We start from the raw sequence: 21,181 nt of genomic DNA, 5'->3' as shown, positions 1-21,181 counted from the left end.
GAAGCTTGAATCAAACTCCCAGTTTTCCTTAAGGCCTTACCTTGTAATCCAGGGGTCTGGGATCTGTGCTTTTTCATGGTTAAGCCATTACAGACTCTTATCACAGTTCCTATGCAATGTGGGAAATCACTTCTTGTCTGCAATCACCCTTGCCTTGAGCTCTCACCTGACCATGTCCTGGTCAGGGTTTTTAAAATTTATTCTGTCTTACCACACTAGAAAAAATAAAATGCCTTTAATAATTCCCCTCCACCACTACAACCACATTATTTCTTACAAATTGCTTAATTTTCATAGCAAAGTGGTTTTACAAAGGTCAGATTAAACCAGTCTTGCACTTTTAAAAACCAGCTCCACAAATCCTTTCGAAATTAGTGGAGGTTTTGTTTTAAACAATAGGCATTTTTAGGTGAGTGTTACCCTAGTTTGAGGGTATAATCCAGCCAGTAGGGGATGGGTAACAGCACCATACTTGCCATCCTGTCACAGAACAGGAGGGGGGTTCATATGGACAGGATAAATATTGAGCAGGTGTCTCATGCAATGACATGAGATACATAACTTGGTGACAGAGATGGGGCAGGAGCAAGTAACTGTAGCTATGTAACTACAGAACTCATCAGTGCAAGAAGAACATTTCTGGCCTTCTCCTCTTCTTCACTGTCACATTGTCTTGTGTAGGAGACGAATTCCTGCACCAATCATGCAGGACTGATGTGCTGAGCAGCTGTTCACGCTTTCTCAAGTGTTAAAATTTGCCAGAGTGAGCTCTGTGTGTGCAGGGAGAAAGCCATGCAGCTCTTGAAACCACAAAGGAAGCCCCAAAGTGTTCCTGTAACATCCAGTAACAGAGACTTAGTGCAAATAACCTGTGTGAACAGACATGACTTGAACCAGCAGTGAAAGCCACAGAATTCCCTTGAGCCAGGTCAAAGCTACCTCAAGCTGTGGATGCTGTGCTGAGGGGGGGCCCTGCCCAGGCCTGGGATGCTGCAGGAGCAGGACTTGGGGCTGGTTTAGACCACATAAGGTTTGTGAGGTCCCCACATACTCGGGGGTCAGGCAGCAGCATGCTTGGAACATGATATTTATTTATGCTACCACAGGGAAGCTTCTCATTTAATGGTAGGGTCTTCCCTCCTGAGCAGTGCCTTCCTTTTCTCTCACAAGCTGTGAGTTGACTGCCTGGCTTTTGGAAGGAGGCGAGTTGTCTTTTATAGTTTCCACTAAATAAAACATCAGCTTGGTCTGCCTGTCCTCTGTGACCCTGGAATAGGCCAGCTGAAAGGTGATGCCCACACCAATCCCTGCAGAAAGCTGGGCTGTGTGATGGGCTCTGCTTCCCTTCCATCCCTTTGCCCTGTCTCAAGCACTGTCACCAGCTGTGTGTGCCCGTGGAAATGCCAGCAGCAGAGTTCTGCACACAGTAATTAACATGCTGTAACTCTACACCACAACAATCCTAACCTGGTGTTTTCCCCCCACAGCTGTGAGCCTATGGGTACAGTTCCTGCCTGCAGCTGGATGATGTGTTAAAACCCATGAGCAAATTTGCTTTTCAAAATCTCTGCAGATCTCTATGATCAACATGCAAAAGTATACATTAAGAGGGGTTAATTCTAAAAGACAAAGGCAGTGCTGGAAGGCCCTTCAGGGCTCTGTGTTCACAGTCAGGGTGCAAGATGCCACACTGGGATGGGAACAGTTCACTGGAGCCTGCCTGTGCTCCCAGGACACACTGCTGCTTCTCTGGCAGCACAGCTCCCTCCCACACACCTCTTCCAGCACTGTAGTTACCACAAAGGAACAAATACTTCTGTCTCGGTTTCAACAGGCTAAAAATGTCACTTACCTTTTTATTCTGCCATTGCTCAGAATGGAGCTTCCTCCCCAAAGAACGAGCTACCAGGTACAGGAAGGAGCTGCTCTTGCACAGGACCATTCTTGTCACAGAAGGAGCTTTTTGGATAGTGAGAATAGCACCAATTCTCTTTTTTTTTAGCAGTAAAGGGTCAGAAGCTTTAACACCTTTCCCCTCCCTGCCTGGACAAGTAATGAGTAACAAGATGAACACTCCCCACACACAGCAGTGTCAGGAATAATTATTTTGCCCAGTGAGTTTCCGAGAGGATGACAGCTCACCTGTGTGCCTACCTGTTTGGACTGTGTGTACAACACAAGTTTATTCCAGCTGCAGCTCAACTCACCACTGCAGATCCCATTTGCTACACACAATTACTGGTGAAAATGCGCCAGATTCAGTGAGTTCTGGCACAGGTTTGATGTAGTTATGGCTAGCTCTGTTGTTTTGGGGAATATTCACTCCCAGAAGAACTACAGAGAATGCTTATAGAGTACTTTCAAAGAGCTCTGACCTGGTAAGGTCCCTTCCCTTGGGGGATCTCGGCCCAGGTGAGACATACCTCTCAAACCCAGACTCCTCTTGTTGCCTCAATTCAGACCAGATTTCCAGATGCCTGAAGCTACCACCACCTTGTAAACAAAGCTGCAATTACACCTGAAATCCCCTATGGTAAGCACACAGACAACTGTTTTCTGTGGTTGTTTTAAACCACCTACAGAAACAGCGAAGTATTTCAGTTCCTCCCATCCACCACAATGTCCCCCATTCATAACCCCCAGCTAAAGGAACCATGTCACAGCTCATGCAGTCACCAGGAACCATTGCCCCATTTCAGGACAGCACTCACTGGGGTGTTTCTGACAACAAACCTGACTCACTGTCACTAATTGTGGAGGGTGTGTAATGACCTAGGAGAAGAGCTGCACAAATAAATAAACTCCTGTGGTCAGAGAACTGACCAGTAGACAAGAAAACTGCAAAGGGAAGCGTAATGCAATAGTTACACCTCATTTGTGGCATTGCAGCTATACAGTTGTTGGTTTTTTTTCTCCTGCTAATTGACTTTGGTGTGTTAAATTGAATTTGAGCAATACTTACAGTTCAATTCTTTAGGAAAGCAGGAAAGTGCACTGAGATGGAGAGATGCATTAACTTCCGGCAGTTCTCAGAGCCCCCTCCCATTCCTCCTCAGCAAGATGTGCAACTGGAATCCCCCTGGTGACCGAACTATGGTCATGACAAACAGAACTTAATCAAATCTGAGCAATTTGGAAAAAGAACAAAAAGCTTCTATTCCCAATTCACCTATCCTGCTGGGAATCTAACTTGACAAAAGCTCCAAGCAGGATGAAAGCTTTGCCAAAGGAATTAGAGTGGCTGCCTCAAAAGAGAGCACAAGCAAGTTTAAAACAGTCCTCAAAGCAGCAGCAAAGGCTGTACCATAGCTCAGCCCGATGGTCACACACAGCTTCAGCTTTCCCACATTCCATGCAGGGCAGCACAGACGTGAGGACAGACAGAGCCCTCCTAAGCAGACTTCCAGCTCCGAACGCATGGCCCCCAAGCCACAGCTGAGTCAGACCCTGGTGCTCCCCACCAGGTCCCACTTCCCCTGGCACAAGTGGAGCCTCATCCCTGCCACTGTGGCAGCAGGGACAGGCAGGGGTGAAGAACATGGGGTGAACATGTTTGTTGTGGGGTTTCACCCCTAATGCCTGCAGTGGCAGCAGTGTCCACAGCTTCTCCACATGTCCAGTTTAGTCCTTTTCAGGCCACATGCCTGTTACAGCTGCAATCTGTTTCCCAGTTCTGGCTTAGGCTAAGGGCATCCAGAGGGTTTAGAGACTGTCACCTGTCACACACCCTAGGGACAGGCACTCAGTACCTCTACACCAGCCTCTCTGTCTCGGGGGTTACAGAGACACTGTGTCCTCCCTGGGAGCCTCGGAGGGCTCCTGTCACACACACCACACTCCCCCTTCGCAGCCTTTGTCCCACTGTGGCCACACCACCATGAGGCAGGGGCACAGGGTGAGACGTTTTCAAACCCCTTGCCACAGACTGGCTTTTGGCCACTCCTACCCTCCCAGCCTCGGGGCAGTGGAGAAAGCAGCAGTCGGGAAAAAGGGAGGGAGACTGGGGACAGCAGCTGCCAAGACACAGGAGTGCACAAGGGACATCACACTTTAATCAGAGGGCAACGGGGTTAATGAGGGGAAACTGGGATCACAGAGGGACAGAGGACATCGTTCTGGTTATACCTGGTGTACAAACCATGGTTTTAACAGATGTTTGTTAAACAAGTCAGTTTTGTTTTTATTAAACCCAGCTTTGGTACAGGTCATTCCTGAGATTCATTTACAAGGTTGTTTAAAACAAAGATAAACTGGGGCCTCTCCCTGTTCCTGTGTGAAGTTACTGGGGCACAGACATCACACTTTGTTTTTCCCCTTTCCTTTTTTTTAAGAAAACTGTTTGTGTAAGGGGAAATCAGTCTGTTACAAACACAGAACTTACACCAGGAACACTGAGTCTCCAGCTTTAAACCATTTCTCCTCCATTAATAAATAACGTTTAGTTGTGCTTTAACATGGTTCCCTTCTCACCCATCACATCCCAGCAGGACGAGCGAGCCCAGACTGGCCAGGCAGGGTTACCTGGCCCCAAAGCAGCAGATGGGAGGTGGGCAGGGAGCGCTGGGGAAGGGGTTACGGTGTGAGGCACCATGTGCAGCCCTCAGAAAACTAAAGAGATGATGGTTGGGGCATTTTGGTTATAAAACCTGTAAGTACACAGAAGCAAGCTGCACAGAAGAGTTATGGTTATGAAAGGTCAGAATCCAGCTGATAGATTAGGGGTGTCAGGTTAGGGACATCAGGTTCCCCAGTTACACCCCAAAACCAGACTGAGGAGAGGACCTGCAGGACCCTGTTACAGCAGCAGCTCGAGCAGCAAAGCTGAAAGCTCCTCACACTACCCCAGCTTTGTCCCTCACCTCTCTGGAGTCAGTCAGTGTTAACCCCCCTGGGCTAAGAGCCCCAAAATAAGCATTCTGGATTTAGTGCCAGCTGTGCAGCAGCGTGAATTAGCAGTTTACCTTTTGGCAAGTATCTCGGATTTCAACTTTACCAAGAAACCTGATTAAGCAAACTTTTCCCCATCAAAGGACACGGTGAATTTTAGTCCTTGCTACATATTCTCTTCTGTGCAATACACTGCAAGCTTAAAGGTGTAAGCACCAATTAATTTCTTCTGCATGAGATGTTTTTGCCTTAATAAATCTTCTAATTAACATATCTTCCTGTTGTTATGGAGTACGCACTGGGAAGACTAAAGAAGCTATAGAAAGAACAAAAGAGAATCAGTGTTTAAGTTTCAGTTATTTACATTAAGTAAAGACAACACGAAAGGTCAAAGCACGAATCTATTGTACAGACATTTGAGTTTAACCCATTGCAACTCAGAGAAGCTCTCACAGCCGCCAACATCTTGTTTGGAACCGGTAATCAAAGGATTGGTTTAAAATTTTAATGAAAAGACTGCTGATGGAACATGAGAAAGGACTGCTGATGGAACATGAGAAATCCCAGGTGATGGAGACCTGCAAGAGCAGCCAACCAGCCCACACAGACAGAGCAGTGGCTTTGCAGGGTCCTCGCCCCACTCCAGCCCTCACAGCTGCAGAGTTCTCCAGAGGGAACAGCTGAGGACAAGGCTGGGTTTGTGGGGCTGTCTCCTGAAGGAAAGTGCCATCATGTCATGTCCCAGGGCCTTGGTCACCAGGCCTGGGCTCGGGAACTGTGAAGCACAGGCAGCACCTACCTCACTGCTTCTCTAACAAACCATGCATTTCTCCTCCTCCTCAGAGCATCTCTAGGAGCTCTGCACAAGTATTAATGAAGCTCTTAACACTGCTCCTCTGGAAAGACACTTGTCAATGCACATCATCTGAGTCACCAGGTGGCCCACCTTTAAAAGCACCAGCTGCTCCACACCTTCAGTTCCCTGAACTCTGAATGCACGTGCTGCTCTCTGGTCTCCCAGATTTGGCTTTAAAATGTATTGGGATGGAAAAGGATGTAAACATTTCATACAAACCACTTGGTATCAACTGGTAATTCCCCACTAAAGCTTTTGCCTAAAAACATTCCAGCTGCATGTTCCTAAAAACCTTGGAGAGGCAACCAGGATCATCAGCCTGGTTTTATTCTTCAAGCTGGGGCTGCAGAAAAACCTCCCACCAGAAGCACTGCTGCAGCAAACACTGTGCATCAGCCAAACTCCACACTGGCAGTGTCTGAAGTGCAGCACTGATCTCAGTCCAATACCAAAGAAACCCCAGAAGGACCCAAAGCTGAGTGAACAGAACTTGGTACGTAGCAATGGCCCAGAACAGACCTGAGAACAAACCCTTGGGTAAAGCTTCAGCACAGCACAGCACCAAACTAAAGCTGTGCTTTAGTTTGACCTAAGTGTATGATGTCCTTCTCCAGACAATCCAGACAAGGAACACAGCTTTGCATGCACCACCAGGAAACCTCTCCACCTCTGCTCCACTTTCACCCTACCTTGAAATCACCTCTTTGGGCACCATGAAATCAGCAAAGCTGCTGGTACATCCCCTGCTCAGTCACCAGATCTCACAAAGGAGATGTACCAACAAGCCTCAAAGCTCCTTCTGCCCAAACACTGATAGCTTTTGGATTAATACCTAAGAATTTCTCCCCAGATTACACAGAAAGTACATTTCTGCATACTCTATAATTACCTAGTTGTTAATTAATTAGCTAATTATATTCTTGAATGCCCCAAATAGTCATAAGACAGCCTATGAGTGGTAAGCTTGCAATCATAACACACTATTGTTGTGACAGATAATACAGAAAATAACTAGATTGCACAGAAAATACACCACTAAATAAATGACACCACAAAAACTCAAAATACATGTGAGATTTAATAAAAGAAAAAAAGTACAAAGTGAGTGGAAAGAAAAGAAAGAAAAAAACCAAAACAAACCATGAACCCCAACACGCTGGGAATGACAAAGCAAAGGGATGCAGCAGGTCCCAGAGGGCTCCAAACCACCCCCTCCACACCCCTGGGGCAGCCACCTCAGCCAGGCACGACCCCCAGAGACCCACAAAACACAGTTTAATTTAGAAAGCAGACAACATACAGGACGGTAAACGTTTAAATGATAAAAAAATGGATAGTTTTTCCCATTAATACCAATCTTTTACAGATAAATATATAAAACAGCTGAAAGATGTGTAACTGGATGGTTTCAATAATTTCTGAGGGGTATTTCTTTCACTTTTTCTAGCCTACAAGATTTTAAGTCTTCTGACTGGGTGAGATCAGCATCACAATGTATTTGTAATTTGTTAAATAAAAACAAGACACAGAACTACCCTACCACAATACTTAAATCTTGTCTCAGCCAAAAGAAAAAAACAAGTACTTGGGAAAAAAAAATATGACTGAGTCCACTTGGGGAGATTATGATGTTGAACAAGCAACTGCAAGGACAAAGGATGTCTGTGACAAAGTCAAAGTAATATAATAATCATCATCATGAAAATATTGTTACATACATTCTGAATGTCTCCTTCAGAAAATGCTGTAAATTTCTCCACAATGCCCATGGATTTGAAGATTTTTACTATTTGTTATAATAATATTTTTAAACTACCTGTTATTCTAGGAAAAAATAATTAATCTCTGATGAGCCAGGGCAGAGAGAAATTGTTTGCATAGATGTTGCTGGCTGCAGCATGAGATCAGGAGAGAACTGCTGTTGGGAACACGGGCGAGGCAGCTGGGTGCACCCCAGTACCACCAGTCACTGCTTCATCCCAGCACTGGCCTTGGGAAGCAAAACAATGAGCCAAAGAGCATGGCCTGCTCAGGCAATTAGTGCCAAACCACAGTTTCTCCCATTAGCAAAAGATCAATAAAAAATAATCTGCTACATGATTGGTCTGTAGTCAGAGGTGAGGTGGAATTTTCTTGCATATAACAGAAGGTTGGGTTCCTTGAACGTGTTTGAGAAAACCACACTAACCCTCCTAACATTTGATAGTTACTCTTTAAAATACATCTAACCTGGAGGCACAGCCTTAAAAATTAAATGTCCAGCTTTCAGCAGACTCCCAACAAGTGCAGAATTTTTATTCTTTCAACAAAATCCTGCTCTAAAAGGTACCAGTGAGATCTTTGTGAGGTTCTTCTACAAGCATGAAGCAGCACTGTCAGTATATCCACAGAAAAGGCCAATGTCCATTGGAAAATAGTTTAATACCTGAGCATGTATTTAGAAAGGAAACGAAAAAGCTGCTTTAATGGAGTATGACAATTAAGGAACCTCAGAATCCAGCAAAATGCTGCCCTGTGACAGCTCAGACCCAGGCCCTGCCTCTCCTTCTGCACGGCACATCAGGAATTTGCTGACAGCTTAAAAACAAGTCTTTAACAAAAAACATATCAGAAAAATCCTGTAACATTAATAACTAAATAAAAACACACACACTCACAACTAACACTTAGCCAGCCAGTGTTTTTATAAACTCTGAAGACACTATGTGAGGGTTAATATATTTCCTTTCATTTAGCCTAGGATCTGATGGATGGATGGATGGATGGATGGATGGAATTGGGTCCAACTATTTTTCCATGACAACACAGCTAGTAACTCTCTGTTCAGTTATTGCCCTGCCTATTCACAAAATGGTTTGAGTGGAAAAAATGAATATTGATTCCAATTATTCCTCTAAGCTCAGCTGCCCAGGAAAACCAGGCTGTGATTTCTAGGCATGAGGAGTTGTCAAAAGAAGCACCTTCTAAGAGGGACAGAGCCTGTCAGCATAAATACAGTGCACAGCTCAAGAGCAGGGGATTCTCCTTATTAGGCACATATTAGGTTTAAGGTTAAAAAGTAAAAGTAAGGATGTTGGCTTAAATAGTTTCCACAACAGTAAATACATTGGTAAGTGACAACTGAAATGTTACACAAATCCTGTAGTTCCATTTTGTACAACAGACTCTAACGAAAAACCTCTCTATAAATGTTCTACTTTAGCAGTAAAGAAAATTCAAAACATTGTCCCATTAATTTTATTAACCACTCTCTCTCTCCTTATATATATATATATATATAAAAATTATAAATGATGTAGATAGTGTTTAGAGTAATTCAGGAATTAATGCAGAATTACTGGAATGAGGGTTACTCTGACTAAGATTCCTGCAGAAAGCCTAAATGTTGTGTTTTTCCACCCATTCTAAAAACTATTTGAGAATTTTGTTAGAAAAACAAACATTTTAGCATTCTTCAGACCACTCCTCCCACTGTGCATGTACAGGGGAGGTCAATGAGCCTCCAGCAGTTACCTTGGCCAATTAAAAAAAAAATGCAGAAAGCAATTATTTAGCTGGTGGTAAGACGAGTTCAGTCAGGTCACTTCATACACGGCTGCTCAATCACTGGGTTTAGAACAAAACATCTTACTTGAGGGATTAGTTGGCTTTGTTTAACAAAATGTACATGTAAGGTTACTTCCTGCAAACCTCCTGATAATTCTGAAAAGAAAACAGCAGGTCGGGACACTGCAACCACCGGAGATCTCATTTTCTGTCACTTTGGTCCACTCACACAATGTTATGAGAAGGGTCACTCAGGGTGGGAAACTCAAGCAACTTAACACATGAAAGCACCAAGTCCACTCTTGGCCTGAAAGTCTGTGTGTGATTAACTGAAAGAAACAAAACATAAAAAAGCATGAATTAAAGTTATGAAATCAAACAAAAGCGAAGTGCAGTGAAGTATGTTAAAACAAAAAAAGGAGGAGGAGGACAAACACTGCTGGGGCAGCTGAAGGCTTCAGGTGAGAGCAGCCTGGCACAACCTGCACAGCACCACAAACACTCTTCTCTCTCTCCCAACTTCTGCAATTTTTCCATCGCAATTTTTTCTTATTAAAGCTACCAAGAATGCTGCCTTGAACCAGGACATAATGATGATAAAGAGCTCAACTAGCTCTCCTAAATATTCCACATGAGCAGAAATCCCAAAACCCCGTATTTTGAGCTATCTCACAAGTTTGAAAAGAAAAAAAAAAACCAAAAAGTACCCCAATCCAAAACCATCCTGGTGCTGGTGCACCTCCTCTAGCTGTGCTCCAGAGCTGGAGCCCCCTGCCCCAGCACCACGAGGGTCTCCCAGCGTGCAGAGCCCAGGCTGTGGGTGCCCTCGGATCTCTGCACGCCACCGAGCTGCCTCCCAGCCCTGCTCCTGAGCACGGCTCGTTTCTCTTGTACCCTGAAGAGGAATGATCCAGACTCACAGCTGGAGCTGTGCTAAACCCAGCAAAGTGCAGGAAAACCTCTTCTGGTGCAGCCAGAAGGAGAGAGGGGAAGCTGCAGCATTTCTTGGCCCATGCTCACACTCCTTGCATGCTGCTGGCATCACTTGCACAAGTTACCACTGTGATCACCTTCCCCAAAGCAGTCCTGGGTCCAAGAAAGCCCTAGGACTCAGCCCTAGGATCCAGCTCCTAATTCAGATCAAACCCTATTTTCAGCAAAGAATTTACAAACCCTCTACACTGTGTGTGAGGTGGGCCACACCCAGAGCACGTCAGCAGAAGAGAGGCTTCGGTTTTAGCACCAGCACATTTACATTCCAGCAAAACACTCCAGTAATCTACCCTGTTATCTTCCACAGGAAGAAACAAATTGCTAGGATGTCAGTACACAGAATGAGCTCCTCTGGTGCTGCAGCTCACAGCAGGGAATGACAGACCACAAGATCTCATCAGCAGTGCGAAGCTGAATGCTGCGCTGTCAAGCACAAACTTGGGTACTGCTACTCTTCACGGTCTTTTTTTTCTTGCCATCATTAAGAGGCTCAGAAAGCCTTGCCACCAACCTGCTCTGTGTTTGATAGAATGCAATTCTGAGTCCTGAGCTCCTTCATGCACGGGGAAATAACAAAAAAAATGCTGCAATAGCAGAATTACCTGTTTGCATGACAGTGCTCCATATTTTGCTCCCTAGCCAGTGTCCCTTAGAGACTGGCTTGAATTGGAAGCAGGATAACCCCCCCAACACCTTTTCTTTTTAAACCTGTTTGTCCCATTCCTGGTCTATCACTACACAATCAGGTGGCTGGAACACCAATATTTACATACCCCTGTTCCTGCTGGCTTCAGCAATGTCAATTAATGCGAAGCAAGCTAAGATAAGAACTCTGCCTTTAGGGGAAAAGAATTTCTTGTAATCAGAACTGTGCCTTGCAGCCCCATTTCACAACCTGAGCTGGCTGCCACAGAGGCAAGAGTGAACCCCATGGCACGGTAACTCGTTAGAGAATGGCCCCAAATTGCAAATCCCTCCCACCTGCAGCTGCCCAGGCTTCTCTGGGCAGTGCTTGGGCGCAGGAGGGGCTCATCTTTCCTCTGCTTTCAGCAAAGAATCAGAAGGATGGGAGTGAGGATTCCAAAATCCGCTTTTCTCTGTATGATGTTTAAACAACTGACCAAACATTAAAGCATCTGAGCAGACCCCCAGCTTTCCAGTGGCAGAGGAGGAAGACTCCAGTTCAGACACTTACTTTTTCTTGTCTTTGTCCTTCTTCAGCGGCTGCTGTGAGGTAGCCTGCAAGGATTGGGACTGCAAGGTTTCCACTGCCACTTTCCGCCTGTTGAAGGCGTTCATCTCGTCCTCCAGCTCCTTCCTCTTCTCCTCCACCTTCCTTTTCTCTTCCTGGTGTATCCTTTTTAAGTGCTCAAACTTCTCATGCAGCTGGCAGGAGACAGACCCTCTGAGCACGGCATTCCGCTCGTTTTGGCTGTGCTAACCCTGCCCCAGGAGCCCTGTCACACCTCCCACTCAAATCCCCATCACAGGGACTTGGCAGAACACAGCACCCAGTGCCACCAAAAGCAGGGAAGACACAATAAATTCAGCTCTGCCTGACACCACACAGCAAACCAGAGGCAGCATGAACCCTGGAGATGAGCACAGGGGATTTTGGCTCAGCACAGGGGCTGGGGACATTGCAGGATCTTTTGCTCCCCACTAGTTCTGAGGATGGCCCATTTAATTCCTTCCCAGTCACAGCTGCTTCCTGAGGACTCCCACTGGGGTCTCCACCAGAATCACTTTGACTGGGGACCCCTGCCCAGCTGCCCCCTTTTCTCTGCTGTCCAGGGAGCCACAAGAGGGAAATCTCTGTGCCAGGGATGCTCACCTAAACTTCCTGCCACTGGCTTTCATTCCCCAGGCAGCAGCTATATTTCCACGTGGCACAGCACAGGGAAGACTAGTTTCTGAGGCACCTAAAGCAGTGATGTGTTTGTGCTTTGGCTGGTGAGGCTTGCTGGGATGTGCTTTCCAGGATTCATGCATTGCCCAGACCCAGATTCCCTGCTGGCTGCAGTATGGGTTCCTTGCAAATTTTTGGCACACCCACCTCTCTCTCCTTCTCCTTCAGCTCTGCCTCTGTCTCCTTGACTTTGTTAACAAACATTTGTCTCATTTCTTCCTCTTTCCTCTGGAGCTCACCCAAGAACTCTTTCCTTTTGGTCTCATATGTTTCTTGGAGGCTGGGGAAGAAAGCAAATGAAATGCAGACTCTCTGGATACGGATGAGTTAGTGATGGGGAAATGCATGCCTGTCTGTGCTGTTGGAAAAACAGGCAGGGAGGGGAACATCCAAATCAGCTGCAAAGCTCAAACCCAGCCTGGCATTTTCCAGCCTGGTACTGTAGATTTACCTACAAACCTCCCATTTTTGGGGGCTGTCAGTACCAAAGCCTCACTCTAAACTGATGCTAGATGTGAAGGCCACTCACCTGAAGGGCTGGTTGTCTGGATCTGTGTCCTTGAAACCCATCTCCTCCAGCTTGCAGCGCCGGTAGAGCTCGTAGTGGCGGGTGTGGGTCTGCTCCCGCAGATCCTCCATGTTCACGCGGATCAGCATTTCCCGCAGCTTCACAAAGTCACAGTGACTCTCGTTCTCCACTGACAGAAGGCAAGGGACAAGTCAGCAAACCGCAGGTGTGGCGGGGGAACACAAGGACACGCGTGACTGGCTCCAGATACTCCCATCCTGAGGAGCTGCTGTCCTGCTCAGGGCACAAGCCCCTGGATGCAGGGGTTCCTGCTGACCCTCCTACCTGCTGCAGGAATGGCAATTCAAAGGAAAAGCTAGCCAACCCACCAAGGCTGCAGGGGACACGCCTGCACTGCTTGTCACAGGGCACCTTCACACAGAGGTGCTGCTGGAGGGCAGAGCTGGGAGGGTTTGGGGTGGCCTGGGGCCCCTCACCTTGCACCACTCCCCAGGGGTACTGCCGAGCTCGCACCAGCTTGTTCCCAACCTTCACCTCCTCCGTGCTGCCGACCACAGCGAAGGGCAGATGAGCCTGAAACACAGCCAAGGGCAGGGACTCAGTGCATGGGGCAACCCCCAGGGATCAGCCTGACCCTTAGCTCCCCCTCAGCCAGGCACAGCAGCTGCTTCCCTGAGTTCCTTCTTTGAAATTCTTCAAATTTCTGACACTCGCAGCAATCTCTGCTACAAACTGGGATTTTACTACAGACAGTGGTGCCAGGCCACAGCAGAGCTTGCCAGCAAGGCTGGGCTGCACCAGCTGGGGAATATTGCAGGAACAGCATGGTCATTAGTGCTCCACTCATCCCTCTGCCAGGCTGCACACCCAGGATGGGCACTCCCTGCCCTGCTGACAGCCGTGGCACAGCAGTGAGCCTGTGGGCACTGCAAGGGACACGTGCAGGACACAGCCTGTCCCCACTGCTCGCCCAGCCTGCAAGGCAGCAGGCACAGGCAGGACACCCTCCTCGGGACTGGGTGCTTCAGCAGGGTGAGGCTGACAAAATCCTTCACGTTTAAAAAGAAATGGATCCAGAAGCGTGGAACTCATAGGGAAGTGGCCAAATATATTTTCATTGGAAGAAGGAAGGGAAAAAAAAAAGCCAAACAAGGATGACTCCTGTTTTTCTCCCCAATACACACAGCTTGCAATTATTTAAGAGTAAATCCTCCAAGGTTTTAATGATTTCAGCAAAAAAGAACTATTAGAGTGAAAACATGTATCTAGTCCACCCAGAAACCAACTGGTGATTTTTTTTTTTTTTTAATGGCAGGGGGAAGAGTGAAAGAAAAGACCAAGCATTTAATCAGAAACAGCTATGCAGGAAAACAGTCATTTTGATGAAAAAGCTACTTTTTATTTACAAAATGAATATGGAAACATTTCAGTTCTTTCTACTGCCATAGCTGCACTCTGATTTGGGAGACAAGAAGCTTAAAAGTGTTTTTGCATGTGCTTCAGTCAGGTCTGAATTTGATCTCTGAATTTCAAAAAAGACAAAATAGAGATTAAAGATTTTTCTTCTTTACTTTAAATTGGGTTTTCTCTGGTCAGCCTCCTTAAGTCATGAGACTAATGTAAATCTTAACTGTCACATTTTATTCAAAGTTCCTTCTTCCTCAAACACAAAGTAGCCTAAGAACAGACAGAATTCATTTTGAGGAAAGTATTTTTCAAAAATTCAATAAAATAAAATCTAGAGCTAAATTTCTCCAGAGAGCCCCCAGATTAAACACGAGCCACATTTTAATTAATTCTGTATGCAACACCCTTTGGCATCTGTGAGACCCACAGCTCGGCTTTCCAACAGATTCAGTGTCTGGACATTCCCAATTAAACTTGCCCTTCAGATGTGTTTTTGTGCAGCAATGTAATTGGTCACAGCTTTTGCAGGGAGGGGAGTGCAGCGTTACCCACATTCATCACAGAGTTGATCTCAGCCACTGCCTCGTCGTCCGTGGGGAACTGGTAGATCTGCACCCCATTGCTGACCAGCTCGCTCATGATCTTGATCTTGAACTTGTGCAGCTCGCTCTTGGAGATGGTGTCTGCTTTGGCAATGATGGGGATGATGTTCACCTACAGCACAGGGGAGCAAGGAAGGACACACACCCCACAGGTGAGCAGCTGTGCTGGGTGACCCAGATCCTGCCCCACTGGCTGTTTTACATCTCCCAAAATCACCGTGGAGCTCTGCTCACACAGGAACTGCAGCCCAGCTCAGCTGAACACTAGAGGGAAGAGTTCTCCAGGACTCACTTGGTACAAGACTTAGATAAACCACGCACTGTTATTATGAAATTTTTATGAAAAATCCCTTTGTTAAGATTTTTCTCTTGAGAAGCTGAGAAGCTTTAGAAAATAAATGTAAACAATAATTATTTGCTGTTTTGGAATACGATAAGCGCATCTTTGATTAGTTCCATGTGAATTGTTTTTACTTAATAACCAATCCCAGTCCAGCTGTGTCAGGACTCTAGTCTGAGTTTTTATTATTCATTCCTTTCCTAACCTTCTAATGTATTCTTTTCTCTCTATAGTTTAGTATAGCTTTAATATAACAATTTTTAATATAATATCATAAAATAATAAATCAACCTTCTAAGAAATATAGAGTCAAATTCATCTCTTCCCTCATCCTAAAACCTGCAAACACATCAACACCACACCCTGCAGGAAGCACACGAGGAGCAAATCAAAGCCCTCTCTCCCAGTGTTTTGTTGCACACCAGGAGGGAGGCAGACACCGTGGAGCTGTCACATCCCAGCTGTCACCCATCCACGCTGCCTGTGCTGACAGGATGTTTTACAAGACCAGCACAAGGGTGAAACGCACACTGAGCTGCTGTGAGGCCCTCCCATGCTCAAGTGGAAAGAGCAGGGACTCCTCAGATGCTCTGACAGCAGCTGATGACCCTCCCCAAGGACTCCATGAGCCTCTTGGTGAGGATGACAACCTGGCTGTGCCATGTGGATTATACGGACACAGGGGCAGGGTGCCATACAGCAGATACATTAATTTTCATGCTGCTCTTGCTCAGCTGTGGTTTCACATCAGCCAGCAGTCACTATTCCCCACACAGCTTCATCCACCTGGGCTCCAAAGCCGCCCACCAGCTGCACAGTGGGGAGGGGTCTCCCTGTGCCCAGCACCCACAAGATCAAAAATAAACAAGGGCCACATCCCACATCCATCAGGAGTGATGGGGCTCATTATGGCTTCATGCTTAAGAGAGCAACAGTGAGGCTGGATCTATCACAGGAACCTGTGCTTGATAATGCTGCTGTGCCCAGAAAAGCCACGTGTGATACTGAAACCACTGCTTAAACAAACAGCAGCACTCATCTGTCTGAACAGCAGCCAAATTCACAGCAGTGAAACATGAGAATTTAGGCAAATAAGGGGAAAGTCTGATTTGCCATCTAACATTTCCCCACAGCCAACATTTTTTGTCCTACAGAACTGAAATTCACAGCAACCAGTTGCTCTCCAGTGGGTACCTATTAAAATAAATGGCCTTGCTTTCCCAGCACAAGTTCTTTGTAGGTCAGTGTTTTCTCCACACTTCTTGGGCTCTCCCCACACCATCACTCCCCCTCCCTGTCTCTGTTCAGTGGTTTAGCACTCACTAAACACAAAAGCATTTACTTACTCTGAATGAAAATAGTCTAAATTTACTCATTGCAAATGCATCTGAGGGAATAAATTCCTCTTTTTCTCAGCCAGTGACCTGGACTCTTTTACCAAAGCCCACAGCCCGGCACAGAAAGAGGCCCACTGCTCACCCCACTGCTCAGCAGGTCCATGTCCTCACTGCAAAGGGAAAAGGGCCATGACCACAGCTGGGTGTCTCCCTGACCTGCTAAGACCTGAGGAGGCTTGGATTCACCATCTCCCACAGAAAAAGGGTCAGCTCAGGGCTCACATCCCTTTTCAGTCAGCCCAAGCAAACTACCCCTTCGTTTTCCAAGGGACTCAGTTCAGCCCTGCTGGCAGCAACGCCGGGGTGCAGAGCCTGGAGCAGCTTTCCAGCAGCAGAGGAGACAGGCTCTGCTCTGTGGTCACCACTGCGGTCTCAGCACCACTCAAATCACAAACCCAGGCTGGCTGGAGTGCCCTCAACCAGATTTCTTGTATTTTGAAAAGGCAACTCAGTGAACGCCTGCTGACACGGAGTTCACAACACAAAGGGGTTTTGCAAGTTGTGTTTCCAATAATCAACAGCCACATCAACACTGGGGAGGCATGGAGATGGCATCTGAGTGTGTCCTAAGTCTAGAACGGGTTCATTCCTTCACAACACAGAGAAGGGACGGAACAGTTTGGAAAGAAGAGAGCAACGAGCCATGAGATGCTATGAAGTGCTTGTCTGACCCTCCACACACCCACCTCCATGCCAAGGCCAAGCCTGTGCCACAGAGATTAGTGACAAACTAATCTAACTAAAGAAGAAAAGCCACCTCTTCTGCTGAGCAGGTTTTAAAACTCAAATAAAAGGAAGGAATGCCAGAACTACATGAGGGCTGTCTGTCCACTCTTTTTACACAAATAATGTTGGTCTTGGGTTGAAGGCAAAATCCTAGAGCAACATTCTTCAGTGAAGGAAGAGCAATACTCTCTATTTGAATATCTAGTATTAAAATAATGCAGCTGACTACTGGCATGTGACCCCACTGAATGTGACAGGGGTGCAGAGTGCCCTTGCCTGTCAGTCCATGTGCTGGAGGGCTTTGCTGGAGCTGGAATTATGACCAGAGGAAGTCTGTGCTTCAGGCAGGACAGGGAGCTCCCATGCACACAGACAAAAATGCACCTCCTTCTCAAGTCTTTCTGACCAGAGTTGCTTCTCATCTCCAAAAATAAAACTTACAAGAACTTGTCATTTGGCAGAAAATAATTCTGCTGATGCAATAAGACTGTAGGCACTTCTGCCCTGTGAAACACAGCTGAATTTTTCCCCGTCTCCAAACTGTTCCTGAATGCAAGCTGCAGTGAAGCCAACAGGCAAAATCTACTTTGGAAGCCAAGGAGCTGAGGCACAGGCTGCCTGAAGCATCCCCACCTGCCCAGGATGTGTCATCTCTCGGAGGGCACAGCTCAAGCAGCACATGGTGACTGAAAACCATCCAGGACAAGCAGTGAGCTCCAGGACCTTATGGCTGCACACACTGCACCATTTCCCCTGACAGGGCTGGGTTTTAAATCAATAAATCACCTTCTCATCTGATACAAATGCACAGTGACTTATCTCCTCCTTTTCCCAGGCTAAACCCAGTGGAAAGTCTACACCTGTCAGGCCCTATGTGCTTCCCACCAGCAGCCAGGCAGCCAAATTCCATCTACCTACAGCCACTTCTGAAGATGCTTCTGCTCTCTGGCTGCAACCAAATAGCCCAGATAACAGCTGGCCATGAGCTCAGCCAAACAGATATTGTCTTACAGTACAATGGAAGATTTTGTTTACAAAGCTTTACCCAGAAGGGATTTTGTAGATTTTACACTAAAAGCAAGACTGGTTATTGAAATTGTCACAGAGAGTCAAAAGCCTGCCCAGGACCACACATCATGTCATTTGTGGGCTAAAGCAAAGGTGGAACTGAGCCATGGTGCTACAAATTCCCAAATAAACCAGCCCTCTGGTAAACCAGAGGCTGAGCAGCAGAGCACAGAGCAAAGCATTGCCTCTGATGTACCTTCCATCTCCACAGGCTCCATTCAGCTGTAAAACAAGGGCCACACAAAGCTCTCAAGAATGGCAGGCTCAGGTGAGCTCACACAGCAGCAGACAGGGGCCAGTGCACACCAGCTCTGCTCAGCGACCACCCAGAGCTCCCAGCGAGAGGGCAGAACTGCCTGGGCTTTGCTGACCCCCCATCCACCCTGCCACACACCCGCCCCCAGCACCAATGGTTCAGCTGCAGTGGGAAAGGGGCACAGCACTGCCGTGCACAAACCCCCAGGGAGTGCCTGGGAAGCACTCCCGTGTCCTGGGATGACACCGGTGCAGAAATGCAACATAAATCCCCGATGCCCAGAAAATATCAATGGGCTCCACTTGCTTATTCATTTCCATGTGCCCACTTGTGTGAGGCCACCACAGCATGAAATCCAGGATGTTCTCATGCTGTGGCAAGAGGGGAGATGAGAACAAAGGCGTAAAATGACTCCAGAGAGGGCTATTAAAGTGGAAGTTTGGAAATATAAAAAGTTTGTCCGTGCACAAAGTTTTCATCTGTGCACAAGCACAAAGGATTTATTTTGGTACTACCAAAGGACCACATTAAAGGCAACCACAGGGAGATGTGAAAAGTAAGGAATGAGAAGGAAAGGACAGAAATGCTTTGTGGGACTACCAGCATCAAGGGCAATAGTGCAAAAGCTTTCCTCCAAAAATATTTCTGGGAATATGTAATGCTGGCACTGTACCAAGAGACAAAAGTTTATTAAGGGAAAGTTTTCGGATTCCTGATGAAGTCAGTGTAACAGCCAAAGCTACAAACAGCCCACTGCAACAGGAAGCCAGTGCCTGCCCTGGACTGGGGCCAAGGGAAAGCAGGCCATGAGCCCTCGGTGGCAAGGGCAAGCAGGGACTGCACAGGGAACTCGACCCAGCAGGAAAGTCCAAGGGAGCTGCACGTGAACAACAGCCAGAGAGGAGAGTGCTCCCTCAGTGTAATGCAGGGGATGCCCAGGTCCTGCAGGGTCCCACTGCCATGCCTGTCCCTCTGCAGGCTGAACAGCACCTGCCACTGAAAGGAACCACGCTGCTGCTAAAACAATACTCTGAAAGACAGGAAATCATTGAGAAGAAAATAAAAGATTCTGCTGCGTGACCTTTGAAGCCTCCTGCAGCTCCCTGGAAGCCAGCTGGAACACCCAAAACTATGTCAGAGACTTGCTCCCAGCTGCAGAAACATAAGCAAGCAGTTGGTTAGGTAACACCCTGCCCCCTAAGGCAGAACAGCTTATGCAAAAAGAAACAACCCCAGCAGACCCTCTCACCACCCACTGTTAGGATTCCTTTGACATTGGGAATTCCTCACCATATCTACACTCTAAGAAGATACTGTGATCTCCTACCCAGATCACTTGGCAGTGCCAGCAGTGACAGCTCACACTCCCTGTGCAGCAGCACACACAGACAGCCTTCTCTCAGCCTTGTCTCCTCAGCACTGACCACCACCTTAGGACAACTTCAGTTTTGGGACAGCCCCTCTGTCCCTGCTGACAGGTCAGGGCAGCACAGCGGACTCCACAATTTAACTGCTGAAGCTGGAAGGCATCCTCACCTGCACACCCAAGAGAGCTGCAGCTGATGGCTTTGACAAATATCAGCTAATCTGGGTAAGAGTCTTACAGTAGAGGGACACTCTGGAATTTACACAACCAACAGGAAAACAGGCTTTCCCTGACATTCTTCAGGAAAGTCCGTGAGAAAACAAGCACAGAACCTCAGCAACCCCCAGGCCAGACAAAGCTTTACCAGAGCCCTAAGAATGGCTCAGCTGCCACGCAGGAAGGAGTGCAGCACTTGCACAGGAGGAACAAAACCTTCCACAGGACAATCAGCACCAACAGAAGCATTCTGGAAAGAGGGACCGTAGTCTCCAGGCGCCTACCTTGCTATCCAGCTTCTTCATTGTCACCAGGTCCAAGGACTTGAGGGAGTGCCCGGTGGGGGTGATGAAGTAGAGGCAGACGTGGATCCTCGTGTCGTGGTAGTTGAAGAGAGACCGGCGGATTTTCAGCTCTTCTTGCAAATAGTTCTCAAACTGCGTATCAATGTACTCTACGATTGGCCTGTAACTAAAACCATCCCATTAGCAAACCAGCCACTGCAGCACAAATCTAAACCGTCTAAAGGCTGAAGGAATTCTCACAGACGTTCCATGATATCACTTAAAAACAAGTTATAAGACTCAAACAGTTTGGCTTTGCAATGGGAAAAGTGTGGTGTTTACACACAGACATTATAATCCAAAGGAGATTCTTGAGGCTGCACTGCAAAGTCTAAGGACAGTGGAGCACAGAAAGATGCCTACTACCCCATATCAAACTTTGCCCAGATTTCAGGGCTCAGCCATCTGTCTGCAGCAATGCAACATGACCAAGGAGACACCTTGGAATCCCAGAAAGCCTTTACCCAGGGCTTGAACAAGATGTCTGTGTAGTTAAATGAGACAAATTCAGAACAGATAATTCCTGACCCTGCTTTAAGGACAGCTGGCATGCTTCTGGAGGACAGCAATCTCTGCTGGAAAAACCTCCTGTGACCTCTCTTTTTGCTGTTCACCCTCTACCCTTTGTCCCCAGAACCAGAGCCACTACAGGCAGCGACTCCTTTACCAGAGCCGCAGACACTCCTGCAGCGCTGCAAGGGGAACTGCAGGCAGCTGATGCCTAAGCACGAGGCAGAAA

General features: G+C 47.0%; 1 protein-coding gene across 1 annotated transcript in view; it reads right to left on the bottom strand.

Moving 5' to 3' along the window:
• Positions 1-6,802: 6,802 nt before the first annotated feature.
• The window catches only part of SEPTIN8 (septin 8), a 32,442-nt gene continuing 18,063 nt past the window's right edge, over positions 6,803-21,181 (bottom strand). The window contains exons 4-10 of the mRNA XM_041482043.1: positions 20,383-20,569; positions 14,680-14,841; positions 13,197-13,293; positions 12,721-12,889; positions 12,339-12,471; positions 11,478-11,668; positions 6,803-9,618 (exon numbers count right to left, since the gene is read on the bottom strand). Coding sequence (XP_041337977.1) covers positions 9,615-9,618; positions 11,478-11,668; positions 12,339-12,471; positions 12,721-12,889; positions 13,197-13,293; positions 14,680-14,841; positions 20,383-20,569 — 943 coding nt within the window. The 3' untranslated portion in view covers positions 6,803-9,614. The remainder of the gene's footprint in view (positions 9,619-11,477; positions 11,669-12,338; positions 12,472-12,720; positions 12,890-13,196; positions 13,294-14,679; positions 14,842-20,382; positions 20,570-21,181) is intronic.

Source organism: Pyrgilauda ruficollis, unplaced genomic scaffold (genome assembly GCF_017590135.1).
Source record: "Pyrgilauda ruficollis isolate IOZ18807 unplaced genomic scaffold, ASM1759013v1 scaffold57, whole genome shotgun sequence".
Classification (NCBI taxonomy): domain Eukaryota; kingdom Metazoa; phylum Chordata; class Aves; order Passeriformes; family Passeridae; genus Pyrgilauda; species Pyrgilauda ruficollis.
This window is presented reverse-complemented; position numbering and strand designations above follow the sequence as displayed.